The following is a 14,637-nucleotide window of genomic DNA, read 5'->3' as shown; positions in this document are numbered from 1 at the left end:
TACCTTTTCCTGGCAAGTACACAGTCTTGCAGCCCATGCTGTTCAAAGTAATGAAAAGAGAACAACTTACCCTAGAGAAGCTCGTGCCTGGATCTCGATCACTTCAAGGGAATTGAAGTGGGTCACAAACAGATAGGGCTCCCTGTAGGCTGAAGGAGCATCACAGAGGGAGGAAAAAACACAAAATACAATTCTCTATTAAAAACTTCTAAAAAGCATCAGCGAGCACAACAGAGCCTCACAGCCCCTTGGGAAAACTAAGGGAATATATTTTCTGTAATAAGACATAGACACTATTACTAAATAGGGAGATGCAAGCTTAAAGAATTGTTGCTTTGAAACTATCTGTATCTCAAGAATTTTACTAACCAAAGTATCGTGAAAAAGGCATTAAAAACAGACTATTAACTGAACAAAATCCCATTGGGTAGTGCGAAAGGCCTGAGGGAACCACACTGACATTATATATTCTTGACTATTTCAGAAACTTCCAAGCATGATTAAAAATTCCCCTAGCCAATTCAATCACTGTCAGACTAGGAACATTAAGGAACTATAACTTTGGTTTAGTTTTCCTCAAATTGTTTGTACTTCAGAAGGTTTGCCATTTGGATTTATAATGATCTTAAATCATGGGAAAATCTCCATAGTTTCTGGGAGAATTGGGAGAGGGAAGAGGAAACGGAAGCGCTGGGTGAAGAATACCTGTCCCACAAGGATGCTTCCCCCGTTTCAATAATTTCCATAATCCAAGTGAATGTCCCTCAACACCTACCAAAAGCTAAGGGCAAGCGATTCCATTTCAGGTCATCTGTCCTACTGCGTCTTCCATAGGAATCCACAAAGACACCAAACTCTGCCAAGAAAAGTAATGTCATGTCGTGAGCATGCGCCTGAATTTTATTCGTTTATTTTTGAAGGGACAAAGGCAAGTGACCCAGGGCTTCCTAACAGGGACAGTGTGCTTACTATCTTGCAAATCCTAGAGTGCCGTGAGTTAACTCTAATTGACGTTGAATTGGCTAGATGTAGGAGTACTTTCAGTATCAAAAGGTACTGCAATTCTAGGTCTCTCTATACCGATTAAGGTAAGGTTATTAATCTACGGTTGGGAAGAGTCCTACTGTAACTCACCCAAAATTACTGCTAGTGGGCTTTTGAAGACTTCCTGTGCATTTCCGTGACACTGTCCTAGAGGGCCAACAAAAGCCACTATACGAAAAAATAGCACCCTCTTACTTCATCACAAGAAGATCAAAAAGTCTTATCTGTCTGTACGGAAACCACACAAGAATGCCAAAGTTTGAAAACCCTTTAACATTTTATCAGGAAAATCAAACACCTGTTTGCACTTAACAGTGACTACAATCCCTTCCCTTCAGGCACAGAAGCCTACTTGCGGTAACTCATCCACAGGCACGGAGAACTTTTAAGCCAGAAGCGAGCTGACCAAAAGCACCTCAGCAAGTGCTATTTTGGTGCCAATGCCCTGTGCATCTTACTGCTTAAACCACCAGCCACAACCCTTCCAGGGCTTTTAGATTCACAGTCTTCAAGAAATCTTCGTTACCAGGCACTAGAAAGTCAGCTCTGTTCAGCTCTCCTTTACAAGAGTACTTCGGTACCGTCTGGCAGTTCACGTACCAGAGAGAGCAGACGTAGTGCAACAACTGCACAACCATACAGCACGCTTACCATGGAAACACAGCAGATACTCCTCCCTCTGCCCCGTTGGGTTCACTTGGATGATACTGACTGGAAAACTGTTGGTGGAAGCAGCAAACACAGCAGAGGCCAAAGTGTGGTCATTTTTATCCAGAAACTCTGCAAAGAGAATGGAGAAAAACAGCCTGATCAGCGCCAACTTTTTTTTTTTCCCCCTAAACTGCTTTAGAAAAGCCCCACCAAAGGAATCTGTGGAGCCACTTGGTGCATTCCTCAGGAAACGTCTCCTACCCTCCAGCGTATACTGCTTCATCTCAATTTCATAGAACTTGTTGGTTCCAATGATGATGCTGTAAGTGGTCAAATGGATGCAGCTGCAAGGCTCAGAGGTTTCAATCTCCTGGAAAAGAGGAGGAAAGTACAGACCAATATTAGTTCCCTGTAACAGTTTACAGATTTTTCTTGTTCTGGAAGATTATATATTGCCACATTTATCTCTTTAAAAGGGAGAGATGGCAACCTCAAAGTCACTAACTGTCTCTCAAAAGCAAAGTATTTCTGCTGTTAACACTTAGGAAGTTAGCTTGATGGCTCCCTTAAGCAAAAGGAAGACAAACATACACAATCTTCCTTCCTTCTTTGTACAACGTAATGCAGATACATTGTCCACCAAGATTTGTATTGTGATTGAACAGCTAGGATAGCTCTGCAGGTTAGCCTGAACACACAGATCCCCAGATCTTCTGAGGACAAGATTCCTTGCATAATTCCTAGTTTATCTGGGAATTTAGTTGGCAGAACAGAAAAGCAAATTCTGGGCTTGCTGCCATCTTGTTAGGATTTAAATTCAGTTGTCTGGATTAGCAGAGATAAGGAAAACCTGCCTTCTGAAACACGCCTTTACATGTTTTGTGTGTAAGCCCTTGTCAAGGCACTTGGCACCACGGGGGTGAATGGCAGCACTAGCAGAGGACGGTGACTGTACATCTTCAGTGTTTCCTGCCAGCTGCTGCTCCATTGTGAGCAAGAGCTACAATACTTGTAGATGTTCCAGGTTTGCTGGCATCCACATTGCTTGTGCCAAGATCATCCCCGTCAAACCTGTCTTTACTTTCAAGAAGGCCAGCATCTGAATTACTGTGCCGACTCTGCTTCCTTACGGCAGTGCAAGTGGGGATAAAAGCCTCAGTCAAGCTGTAAATTGAACCGGTGCCTTCAAAGTATCCTGCAGAAGCTCACAGGGGTATGTAGTTCGACCTGAACATCCCTTAATTTGTGAACTGGGGAGGACATGAGTTTCTGGGTACCAGCCCATTTTAAGGCGGGCAGCGTTTAAACACTCTGTTCTGAGAGTTTCTCTCCTGGATGTGTATGAGCGTATAAAATTTTTTCATGACAATTCATTGGACTTGTCTTCAAGAGGAAGAGCGGGTTAGATGCTCAGAGTATTATCTGCCTGCAATTGGCTGTCTGAAGAAGAGTTGCCGTAGTTCTGCTTTTCATACCCATGCCTGGCAGAATGAAGCAGTACATGTACGAGTACCGTACAGTGCTGCGGGTAGAGAGGGTTACGTACAGAGGAGGTGTACACACAGCCATGCAAGATCCGTATCTCACTGACTTGTTTGCTGGCCAGGAGAAAGTACACGTAAATCAGGGTAAGAATGGGAAACAGCTGCCTATCCCGTGATGGAATAATACCAAGTACCCTTTGATTTTCACTGGTACGGTAAACAAACTCAGATACCCATTGCTTCCTTAATGGAAAAGAAGAGAGAAGTCATTTGTTACGGATTTCTCCAAAGACAACAGAGGTGAGGGAACACTGCTGGATAATTAAGAAGATAGCCTTTTTTGGGTAAATAAGCGAGGGTAGGATTACAGCTGAGTCCAGTATCTCAAAAAAAAAAAAAAAAAAAAAAAATCACAGTTCTGTTCTGCATCTCTCCAAATATGCCAACTCTTATTAAAGGAAATCGCTGCCTACTCCAGTTTTAGTCAGTGCACATTGCAATTTGCTATCACTTTAGCTGACAAACAAATGTTCTTACGCATGCAAAAAGGTTTAAGATGTTTGCTCCAAAGCAAAGCCTTAGTGCAATGTGTGAATTACCTTAGCTACTGAAGGGAATTACTCAGCTTACCTTTCTGATGCAGAACTTGCTCAAGCTCTCATTGTATCGCAGAACAACCACTTTATTGGGCATGGCTGCACAGATACACAGACCGTTCTCAACCTGTAAGGAAGATTACAAGCACAGTTCAGGATGGTAATGCAGAGTAAATTCTAATGCTGAGGGTGTGAAACGGATCTGAGTACCTCCTGCCACAAAAAGAACTTTGCAGAGATAAGCAAGTACATTTTTAATAGGATAGTTATTGTGAATTAGTGAAATAGCGAAAAGCCTCTTCACATTCTCAAAAGAGAACGTGAATTTGAACTGCTTCTATGATTTCTTTTGTACTTGAAAGAAGTTAATAAAAAAATTCAAAGGTTTTCCACAGAAGAATGTTTTGTTAAAAGGGATAAGAAATTCACACAGGTTAGGTCTAAGTTTTAACCCCTGAAACATTTATCTTGAACATCACTTTGAAATGAATGATGCTCAGTTTGTTATCAAAGTAGTCCGCAGAAGTAACTGTTAATGAGAATTTTTGCTGTGGCTAAATGTTCCATGCTAAAACTGGGAATTAATGTAAATATCAAGCGTTGTCAAGTGATGCAAACACCTAAGTAAATTTGCTAGCCTGGAAACTGTTACATGACCTTCAAGAATAAACAATGGATGGAATTTGCTAATTATAAATCTCAAAATTGAAGTCAACTGTGAGGAGGCGGTTATACTATGCTATGCTGTATTTCTTATTATGTAGCAGTTTGGGCTATACCATCACGTCATCCTGACTGAATTTATTCACATTAGTAGTAGATCCTCCGTACCATCTCCAGCTCAGCCTCTCTCCAGCCCCTATACTCTTCTTATTTGAAGAAAAAGATGTAAATGAGAATATAGACCTTGGATTTGTTGCCAGTGAAATAAAGATGCTGATTCCATTAATATTAAACTCAGTGCAGTCTAAAGGGTGGCCTGGGGGCACGAGGAAGCTGTATCCTACCTTGCCAGCAGCAAAAAGGTGACATCCTTTGACAGCCTCAAAGACATTTGGTGAGATATCAGGCTGGGCTGGGAGGTGAGACTGGGCTAGAGATTGCTTCACTTTCTTTACATCAACAAGACAGAGAGCCCTTTCTTCTCCTAGAAACAAAAGTGGTTACATTTTGTCAAGGGAAAACTCCCTATTCTCTACAAAAGTCTGTTCCGTTACCTAAGCAGCAGCTTATCATTACAGGCTGTTACTGTGGTAACAGTCACAATGTACCACGCAGAATTCATTCCATATTATTCCTATTAAAAGTGAAACAGAAAACTTACAAAAACCCAACCACACAACAGGCAGTAAATCCACTGGGAGAACAACCATTCTCTCCGTGGATTATTAGTATTGCCAAGGTCTAGTAGATCACAACACAACAGGGGCCTCATTAGGACACTATTCAAAATTAGCCAGGAAGTTTTATTTTACCCTTCGGAACTTCTTAAAGTAAAAGGTGCTTTAGCCTCTCCGTGCCAACAGAACCGGCAATGGAGTTCCAAGAAGTGCCCTAATAAATTGCAATATAGACCAAGCCCAATTCCCTTCAGCAGTCTAGCGATACAGGAACATAGCCGCCTCCTAATTTTGTGAGAGATTTTCTTTTTCCAATTGCTTTTTTCTCTACCACCCTGAAACAAATAAAGCATGGACAGCTTACATCTTTACAAGGGGAAAAATGCAGAACAAACAGAACAAGAGAGAGAATTTGTTTTTCATTCCCTACAAATGTCATACAGACACTTGGTAATTTGGGCTTTCAGATGAAGACACGCCCTAATCTTCAGCATGCCTACATCCGTGTAGGAAGGATTATCTCTGGAAACCACAGATGGAGAGATTAAAGCTGGTGCTCCTTTCATAAAGGAATCTTAAACAAACCATGAAAGAAGTCCCAATTTTGTTACATGGATTAGTGTTTAGGGCAAGAGAGGTTCAGAGTTGTTGGCCCTAGGCCAACATGATCGCATCGTGGTCCTCAAATGGTTAACTACGTTAAAAAGAAAGGGTATGGAGTGGTTAGGAAGAGATACGCTCACTGATCACCTCAACACTTTTTAAATTGAACTTAAAATGACGACTGACCCCTAAGCTGGAAATGTTTTGCCTCTGGTTCCTCCCTCCCTCAGCTTTGGAAACTGAGAAATCACTTTCTGAAGGTTTAACTGAGCCTTCATTCACACATTCATTTACAAAGAAAGCCTCAGACAATACTGTGTTAACCACAGTAATTGATTCCTGACAATATACTGATTAAAAAAAAAGAAGACGACCTGTAGTGAATCTAAAGGAAGGCCGGGCCCTTTGGCACCACAGTACTCTAGCAGTACAAAGCAATTACCGTCTATTTACTGCCGGACAAAGGTAACATATGGCCCCCTACCTGCTATCATGAGTAGCTTCTCCAGATCCTTGATGAGGTGAATTTGGAAGACAGCACCCATTCCTGGGATGTGCGTTAAGGAATTCTTCAGTACATTCAGGGCATAGAGACCTTCTTCTGCACCCACCAGTACTACCTGCAGTGACAACGGGCAAAAAATGAAAGCAGCACTATGTGAGGAGAACGAGGAATGCTCCAAGAACAAGTTTGGACGACACTGTTTACCAGAGAAGAGAAAAAAACAAGCCAACTAGCAAGTATGTAATTACACATATTGCTCTTAAGATACCGTTTCCATGAATGAAATATCCAATACTCAGGAAGGCCCAACTGAATATTATCATTACCTGGTCACTGAAGGGCATCGTGCAATTTATATCCAAACGGTCTTCACCCTCTAGCTTCAGCAGGGAGTTTCCGAGCAATTTCTGCAAATGACAAAAAGATTTTGTTATTGTTGAGTTAATCTTTATCCCTTTCTCTATCAGTATTTTAACCATGTAAGGTCATCATTTCAGACAGGCAAAAAGCTTGGCACAGATTTCTTTATCTCAGAAAGCTAAAAATTGCGGGGATACCGCCTGCAAAAGAATTAGTAAACTTTTATCTACCTGAAACGCAGTCGGGCAAACCGATCAGAATTAACCTAAACTCAGACAGAACCTATTGTTGTCTATCCTTTCCATTTCCCCTAATCTGCTGCAATGGAGCAGCGAAATTTTCCTAGGGGAAGGATTAAAAAAGAGAGTCCAAATGTTGGTGAGAGCATGTATTTTCCTCAGAGACAAAAGGAATGCTAGCATGAGAAAAGAGATGATTTCCTGCTAGTCAGATATTCCCTACCTCCAGAGCTAACATTCCAATGTGCAATGCCATAGAATGAAATCTCCCTTTATCAGAAAATAGAGCGTTATCAGTGCAACAATGGTGAAAAAGGCTATCCAAACCCAAAACAAATCCATTTAACCTCGTCAGGAATAAAATTCAAACTAAAACACCCCCCACACACACACCCCAAGAAACACAAAAGCCCCGACTCCGTAAGAATGGGAGAGGAGGGAGCTTTCTGCTTGTTTGTTTCTTTCTTTTAAGCTTTACTCATTCGATGTGGTACATTATGAGATTGGATTTAAACCATGTCCTAACTGCGCTTTCTTCCTTTTCTGTTTGCTGGAATTAGAGAGGCACAATTTTGGGATCCTCTTACTATGCTCCAAGTCTCAAGAAGGGTATTGTAATATAAAGCATCGTCACAATGAACTAGTTTCCTGGTACTCGTACATCATAAGGCAGAAGTAATAACTTACCTTCACTTAAACCTCAGTATGTCAAATACCGAAAAATTATTTTTCAAAACTCTGCTCCCTCCCAGAATATTTTATTATTAAATGAAACTTTTATACTCACAGCATCAGCCTCAGCTTTTTCTCTGGAAACTCTCCCACCTGCCACTATTGATTCCAGTGCTGTGACCCAGCGCTGTTTGTCAGGGAAGCTGGGTGCTAACAGGTAGAGTGTTCTACCAGGCCAGCAAGTGGTGTGTGGATGAGACTCCAATTTTAGGATATATGGCACATCTGAGATGTTATATAGATAGAATAAGACTTAGATTAGTTTGTGGAATATTGTCAGTGGATTAAAATCAACACCTTTCAGCCTCATTGGAGAGAAGTTGTATTTATCATCATGACGTGTTACCATGGCAATTTATACATAGGTTTCTCCTTTACAGGTCCTGCACAGGCTAGCTACTTAAAGCTAAATATTAGCTGGATGTATGCAATCCATACATACAATGCTGTCTCTACTAAATAAAAATAATTTCTTGCCTTTTATTCAAAAGAGAAAGAAATACCATTGTGAAAAAAAGTACAAAAACAGCCACTTGACTAAAGTTTTCCCTGTACTGTTCAAGAAAAATCTGTAAAAATTGGTTATGGAAACCTTTGTTTTTAACAATCTGTATCCTTTAATGTTAAAGTCAAACATACATAATCTTTTCATCAGTTCTATTCAATACATACAAAGCAAAACATCAACATTTTTTCAGAATAAGAGACTGTATACACCCCACAGTATTTCTAAGTTAATGACTTTCTGGTTAGAGCACAATGGTGGCATGAATTACGACACTTCACACTTGATAGAGAGCATTGAGAGAAGAAATTTAAATAAACCGAGTGCTTTTAAGTATGTTACAAAACTCTTAAAATTTACTTCCATTTGGCTTGATGATTGTATTATTTGCAGTTCAACTACCATGACAGAAGCAACAGCCTACGTGTAACTAAATCTAGATGACTGACCTATTCACCTAATTCAAATAGAGGTAACCTCAAAATTACACAGTTACAGAATGGAAGTTAAAGGGAGAAAATTCTGTTCAGCCAAACAGAATGCCAACTGGTGGCAAGCCAGATGAAGTCCATTTGACCTCATCTACATTAGATTCTCACCTGTCTTTGCTGTATTGGTAAGTTCAGTAGCTCCTACAGCTCCATGGACAGTTACATCACCATCAGGAAGGCAGAGCTCAAATTCCTCCAGAGGCCTCTGTCCAGCTGCAGGGAGAACGGGGAGACAGATTACGAAGAAGAACAAACACGTAAATAGCAAGAAAATAATTGTGATAGCAAAATGAAGTGGATACACACTGGATGTTTCACAGCTGGATTATTACAACGTACCAGCTAATAAAACTTCAGGATCTGGAAAAACAACAATGTTGCCTTATTACAGAAGATTTAGCTAAATTAGGTATGGCCACAGCAAACAGTAACAATCTTTAAGCCTCTGAACTCACCAAACAGTATCTGAAGATTAAAAAAAAGTGTTCTTCCTAGAAATGCTAAGTTACCTTCTCTTGCTTCTGCATCATAAATGAGCACTTTCGTTCCCTCCAGGACAATATACTTCCTGTCCCAGCCCTGTTGCCCACGTTTATTATTCCTGAAGAAAATAAGCACAAAGTCACGTTGGATTTTCTGCTTGGATTCTGAATAAAACAAGCATGCAACTCCTAGAAAGACGAATTTCTGTGGTAATAAGTACTTATAACGGGCATGTACCGATTATCACATTGTAAGAGCCAGGATAATATAAGGAACCGTTCCAAATGTTTCAGCACCCGATAAGGCACCAAGATTCATGTTTATACCTTGGCACTTTCATCCATCCTTCAAGTCGTAGACTGCTGCTTGGCTCCTTCAGCTGCAGACCGGGAGAATTCATTTTATCCCGGCAGAACGCTTCAGAGAAGTGCGTGGCATATTCTGCTGGCAGTCCACAAGTAGCTGGCAAGCAAGTGGAGCATTTTGGGTGACACATCACCTGGCATTCTGACAAAAGGACAGAGAAAAACTTCTGTTCAATGACAAAAAAAATCACGACACAGCTGCCTCAACTTCTAATGCACAAACCCCGGCTTTTCCAAGACTCTCCTTCTCCTCTAAACCATCAGATGTTTTCTAATGTAGAATGTTTGCACCAACTAGTTTCAAAGTCTTCATACTCGGCCCTTTCTTCAGCTTTTACTGAAAATCTGCTCTAGACGGCTGATGCTTTTTCATTCTACCGTCCAGTTACACTTTGTTTACGCGCACACTCTGCTCTTACCAAGACATTTCGATGCTTGCCGTCCAAAGTGCACAGTATCCAGACACACCGCACATTTTGTTGCTCTCATATTTAGCCCCACGTTAAAACGATGTGGGATATTATGATGCATTCGCTCTTTTAGGCGTCGGCTGTACTCTGGAAGGGACAAAATTTATTATCAGGATGAAAACTGTGATAGGGATGAAAATTATAGTAGGTTTTGGCATTTTAAGGCCAAGGTGACTACATATCTCTATCAAAGCCCTGCTGAACATAGACACTATTTTCCTTTGCAATCCGCAAATCTTAAGCTACGTTACCACCTCAGTAATTACCTTATACAGATGCACAGAATGTGCCGCTTGAGAACAGACTGCAGAACTGAAACGGCTAATGGTTGGTGTAGCAAGATTATGTCAATCAAACCATCTAAATTTCAAGTCTGCACTCAGCTCCAAGGCTTACGATGTGCTAAACTAATCTCTCAACTTTGCTTATAGCTAACAAACCCTTCAACACCTATACTGTTGCAATCAATACACAGCAGGCCTTCTTCAAACAGCCTTCATGCTAACCATCAGTGCCAGCGTATCTTAAAGCATACCTAAAACCCCTGTTAGTGGATCTATATTGAGCAAAGTTTATCCTTCGAGGCACGGTCTTTTACTGATGAACATGATTCTCTTCCCTGCCCATGATCTGCCTCTTGAGGACACCTTCCCGTGCCAATGTTACCCATCCTCATAGCACCCTGTGCCTCCCCAGCTATCTGGGACGCTGGACCGGGGCGTGGGTTCTGGCGTTTTCCAGCTAAAGGCTGGAGGTTTTAGTTCAGAGTCTCTGGCTTCAACACTCACTCTGGAATACTGCTTAACTAACAATAAATGAGCAGAGCCCTCAATCCTTTAATTTCTTCTGATGACCTTCTCCCCTCCATTCTCAAGGATATGGAAGGGTATCCCCTTTTTCTAGTTAATAGGATATTAATGTCGTCTTTGACCTGGTATCTTCCTTTTATGCCTAACTGAAGTCTTTTCCCTTTGCCAAAAGTCTTGATAGAATCTTTCTGCTCAGCAGAACAAATCTGCAGTTTAGACAAGTGAAAGTGTTAACTGCTAAGGAAACAGCCATAAATCCTTTTGATCAATGCAGAGAGTAGTACAGAAAACATACTCCTTTGAAAAAAAACAAGCTCTTAAAACAATTCATGCCAATAATTACTTTGTTGCTGAAGTTTTCAGAAATAAATTATATAATCCAAATAGAGAATTTTAAACCAAAAACGAAAGCAAAACTTATCATCTAATATTCCTATCATGAAAAAAAATCTGGTTTTGAAATTAAAGAAAAAAAAAAGAGATAGCATTGAAATAGTAGACAGAAAAAACAGTAACGGAGAAGTTCACCACGAACCTACCCTCTGGTGTGGAAGATTCCTTCCTGCGACTGGAGGGCGGAGCTAGCAAACTGATCGGAGTAGGCTGATGCTCTGGTGAGCGGACTATGGCAGACATGATGATCTGCTGCCTGGCTGTGGCTGGAGTGGATGGATGGGGGTGGTCTGATATTTTCCGATGAGCAGCTATAGACGAGATAAATGCCACTCATTAACATAACCAATATGAAACACTAGTTCATAGCAGTGGTTCTGTATAACCATCCAGCGGTTACAACCCGCAGAAAAAAGTGCAGCCTTATTGCATCTTCACAGCAGTAGATAAGAATTAAGCAACATATGTTACTGCTACAGTGGCACACAATTAAAGCACGTTTTCAGACCAAAAAAGTGCGTCTCCTTCCAGATTCACCTTTTCTGTAACCCCTACCTTCTTCACGAGCAGATCTGAGTTCAATGCGTGTTTTCTGTAGAGCCTCCTCCAGCTCAGCAGAACGAGCCTTCTCCTTCTCCAGTGCCACTTTCAGCTCATTGTATTGCAGGGGAACCTGTGTGGGTAAAGAAGGGTCCTCTTTCCGCCGACTAAACAGGCCCTAGCAACAGAAACACACAGACAACTCCTAACTCCTAGTAAGAGATGGCTTAAACTAGGCAAAGTGAAACTAGCTAGTGGCAGTCCGGCCAGAGGGCCTAATGGTAATTCTGATACGTGTAAGGATGGATTTTTAGTTCACATTGGCACTGGAGAGAAAATGTCGAGATATGGATTAAAGAGGGACGTACATTACCTGTTAGTACTCACACCTTGAGTTTCCGAAAGCATCTAAACAGAGGATCTCAAAATACGTGGTTAAAATTAAATTACTTAATTCAAAATGACATAACGGCTTATGACAAAGATGTGACACAAGTCACATCCCCTGACTAATCAATCCTATGCTGTAACTACAAGACAACTGCTCTAGATAGCAATATGTTCATACACACATACATACTTACCATTAAAAAAACCCACACGGTTAAAATTCTATATTCCTACAGCCTCACTGAGGTGTAGCTACTGGGTTGTAACCTAAGTATTGTAGGAATAACAAAATACTGGAAAGCCACAAAGAACACATTCTGCCTAGTAAAGTTTGCGTTCAGCAACTCAGAACGCTCTTAAATGAGGACACATTTGTGTTACACAAAGAAAGGTAAAACAGAATATTCTGAATACACAGCACGTAACTAATCACAAAACCATCATTTAATTCCATGCCTCTCAAACCTTTTCCACCCACCTTTTTCTTTTTTGCTGGTTGGTCCATCTTTGCCTGCAGGAAATCAATGAGTTTGGTTTGCTGAGAAATAGTGCCCTCCATTTTCACTTTTTCATGGGAATAGAGAACCTGTGAACCACACACACACACAAGAAATTTCATCTTAATAGAAGAAACAAATGGATAATGCAACAGCAGAACAGAGCTAAAAAATAGTACAAGGAAAGTCTCACACAGAAGCAGTAGATCACATCCTAAAACCCCACTCCCTGTGGGGATTAAAATTTAGGATTAAACCCCACAGGGAGTGGGGTTTTAGGATGGGGAGCAGAGTCCTGCCCACTGTTTCCTCACCCTCACCTGAATGTTTTCCAGCTGATATTCCAGGTCACTTCTTTCAGTCTTCAGAAGATCTGCTCGATCTAGAGCCTCTTGCAGACCTTGAGTTAGGCGGAAGATGTGATTCTTTTGTAGATCCATTTGCTGCTGCAGCTTTGCCTGCTGTTAAGAGGAAAACAAAGGTCAGTGTCTTGGTTTTGTTGTTTGCTTGTTTTTAAATAAAAGCTATTAAATGTTATCATTCCTTGTAAAATAAGCATCACTGCAGAACTTAACAGTAAACAGACAATTCTTTAAAAGCTGGAAAATTACAATATTCTAAAAGTTCTCCTTCCTCTCAGAACACATTATGACTAAACAAGCATTTCTGTGCAGTGTATTTATATTAACTTGTAGCAACACCATTTCTTTCAACTGCATGTTCAAGTTATTTGCTTTTTTAAGCATTTAAAATCTTGTAATTGTTAATAGGACTGCACATATATGAAGAATTTCTCAATGCCATTTTCTCAAGCTCTCTATACAATCACCAGAAGCCATCTCAGTACTTTGTAATAAATAAAAAAAAAAAAATATCTTTCCTATAAACCCAGGTAAACTCCTTCCTCTATAGTCGTATGAGATAAGGAAAATTATGTCCAATTGTTTACATCTTTGTCTCCAACTAACAACAGAAAAGGGCACATGATAAACGGCTCCTAATTCTTTCAGGTTTTATACTTCTTTGATGAGAAAGTCCCTGAGTATGAAAACCATTAACGCTCATGTCTTATGAAGCAAGAGCCAGAAATCTTTCACTGTGATGCATAATGGAGTTCTCAGCTCTAGGACAACTTGTCAGTACCCCAACTACACCAAAAGGCTCTAACTGCCCTCTCTAATTGCCTGCAACCACCCTTCCCCTGCAACCTCTTCCCCCACTACCCGGGTCTGGCTGCCTGCATTCAATGTCTCACTGACATGGTGCAGGTGTGTAACCTTGGATCAGACTTCTGTGAACCAAGCTAAAGCATGAAAAAAAGAGCTGCGAGAAGCCTCGCCTGTGGCCTCCACCCAGGCACCCTCAGCACGTTGGCTCCCGAGCTGTTTTTAAGCTATGGTGCTTGCACTTGGTCTGGTCAGAGCTATGTTGTAAGAATGCTGTGCCTGGGCACAGACCTTGCCTTGCAGACCTGACCTAGGACGTGCCTCATCACTACAGGCTTCTGTAATGATCACCGGGCCCCTGGCTGAGCCCGATTACCTTCACCAAACCTGCTCTGCTCTTCTTGTTCAGGCACTGTGGGACTGTGCCCACTGGCTGCAAGGTTCCTGTCCTTGCCTGATTTGCTGTCACCCTTGGCTCCCAGCTCGCCTTCCCTTGAGGAGCAGTTCACTTTTACTGCTCCCCGACGTGGTCGCACGCTTTGCAAAGTTTTAAGTAAAAACAAACCCCCCAACTTTATTAATCTCCCCAGTTATATAGAAGAAGGATGGATGTGTAACACTGCTATTCACACAACTTCCCCCCCTCAAGATGTGGAACCTTCTTCTGAAGCTATAACATGAATTTCCAAGGTTACCTCCTCCAGAAGTCTCTGCTTGAGCTCCCTTTCTGTCTCAAGCTTCTGTTGTAAACTGCGTGCATTCATCTCCAACATAGCATGCTTCTTCTCCAGGTCATTGAGCTAGGCAGGTGGGATAGATGGTCAGAATAGCATTGAACACTAATAAATATAGCGTTCCACAACCTTAAAATCCAATTTCACCAAGCACACACACTAAAGAAAATGATACAATTATCCTTTACTTACTATAAGGGGGAAAAACCAACCAAACACCACTTTGGTACGCCATTGCTC

General features: G+C 41.2%; 1 protein-coding gene across 1 annotated transcript in view; it reads right to left on the bottom strand.

Annotated features, from left to right (window-relative positions):
- Window positions 1-14,637, bottom strand: part of CIT (citron rho-interacting serine/threonine kinase) — a 74,309-nt gene that overhangs the window by 5,289 nt on the left and 54,383 nt on the right. Inside the window, exons 27-44 of the mRNA XM_076353365.1 lie at window positions 14,359-14,463; window positions 12,818-12,958; window positions 12,479-12,586; window positions 11,626-11,788; window positions 11,217-11,381; window positions 9,818-9,955; window positions 9,360-9,540; window positions 9,060-9,151; window positions 8,659-8,763; window positions 7,610-7,779; window positions 6,550-6,630; window positions 6,203-6,338; window positions 4,783-4,922; window positions 3,810-3,902; window positions 1,957-2,065; window positions 1,696-1,824; window positions 776-856; window positions 71-149 (exon numbers count right to left, since the gene is read on the bottom strand). Of these exons, the coding sequence (XP_076209480.1) occupies window positions 71-149; window positions 776-856; window positions 1,696-1,824; window positions 1,957-2,065; window positions 3,810-3,902; window positions 4,783-4,922; window positions 6,203-6,338; window positions 6,550-6,630; window positions 7,610-7,779; window positions 8,659-8,763; window positions 9,060-9,151; window positions 9,360-9,540; window positions 9,818-9,955; window positions 11,217-11,381; window positions 11,626-11,788; window positions 12,479-12,586; window positions 12,818-12,958; window positions 14,359-14,463 (2,216 nt within the window). The remainder of the gene's footprint in view (window positions 1-70; window positions 150-775; window positions 857-1,695; window positions 1,825-1,956; window positions 2,066-3,809; window positions 3,903-4,782; window positions 4,923-6,202; window positions 6,339-6,549; window positions 6,631-7,609; window positions 7,780-8,658; window positions 8,764-9,059; window positions 9,152-9,359; window positions 9,541-9,817; window positions 9,956-11,216; window positions 11,382-11,625; window positions 11,789-12,478; window positions 12,587-12,817; window positions 12,959-14,358; window positions 14,464-14,637) is intronic.

The sequence above is a fragment of the Aptenodytes patagonicus genome, chromosome 15 (genome assembly GCF_965638725.1).
Source record: "Aptenodytes patagonicus chromosome 15, bAptPat1.pri.cur, whole genome shotgun sequence".
Taxonomy (NCBI): domain Eukaryota; kingdom Metazoa; phylum Chordata; class Aves; order Sphenisciformes; family Spheniscidae; genus Aptenodytes; species Aptenodytes patagonicus.
This window is presented reverse-complemented; position numbering and strand designations above follow the sequence as displayed.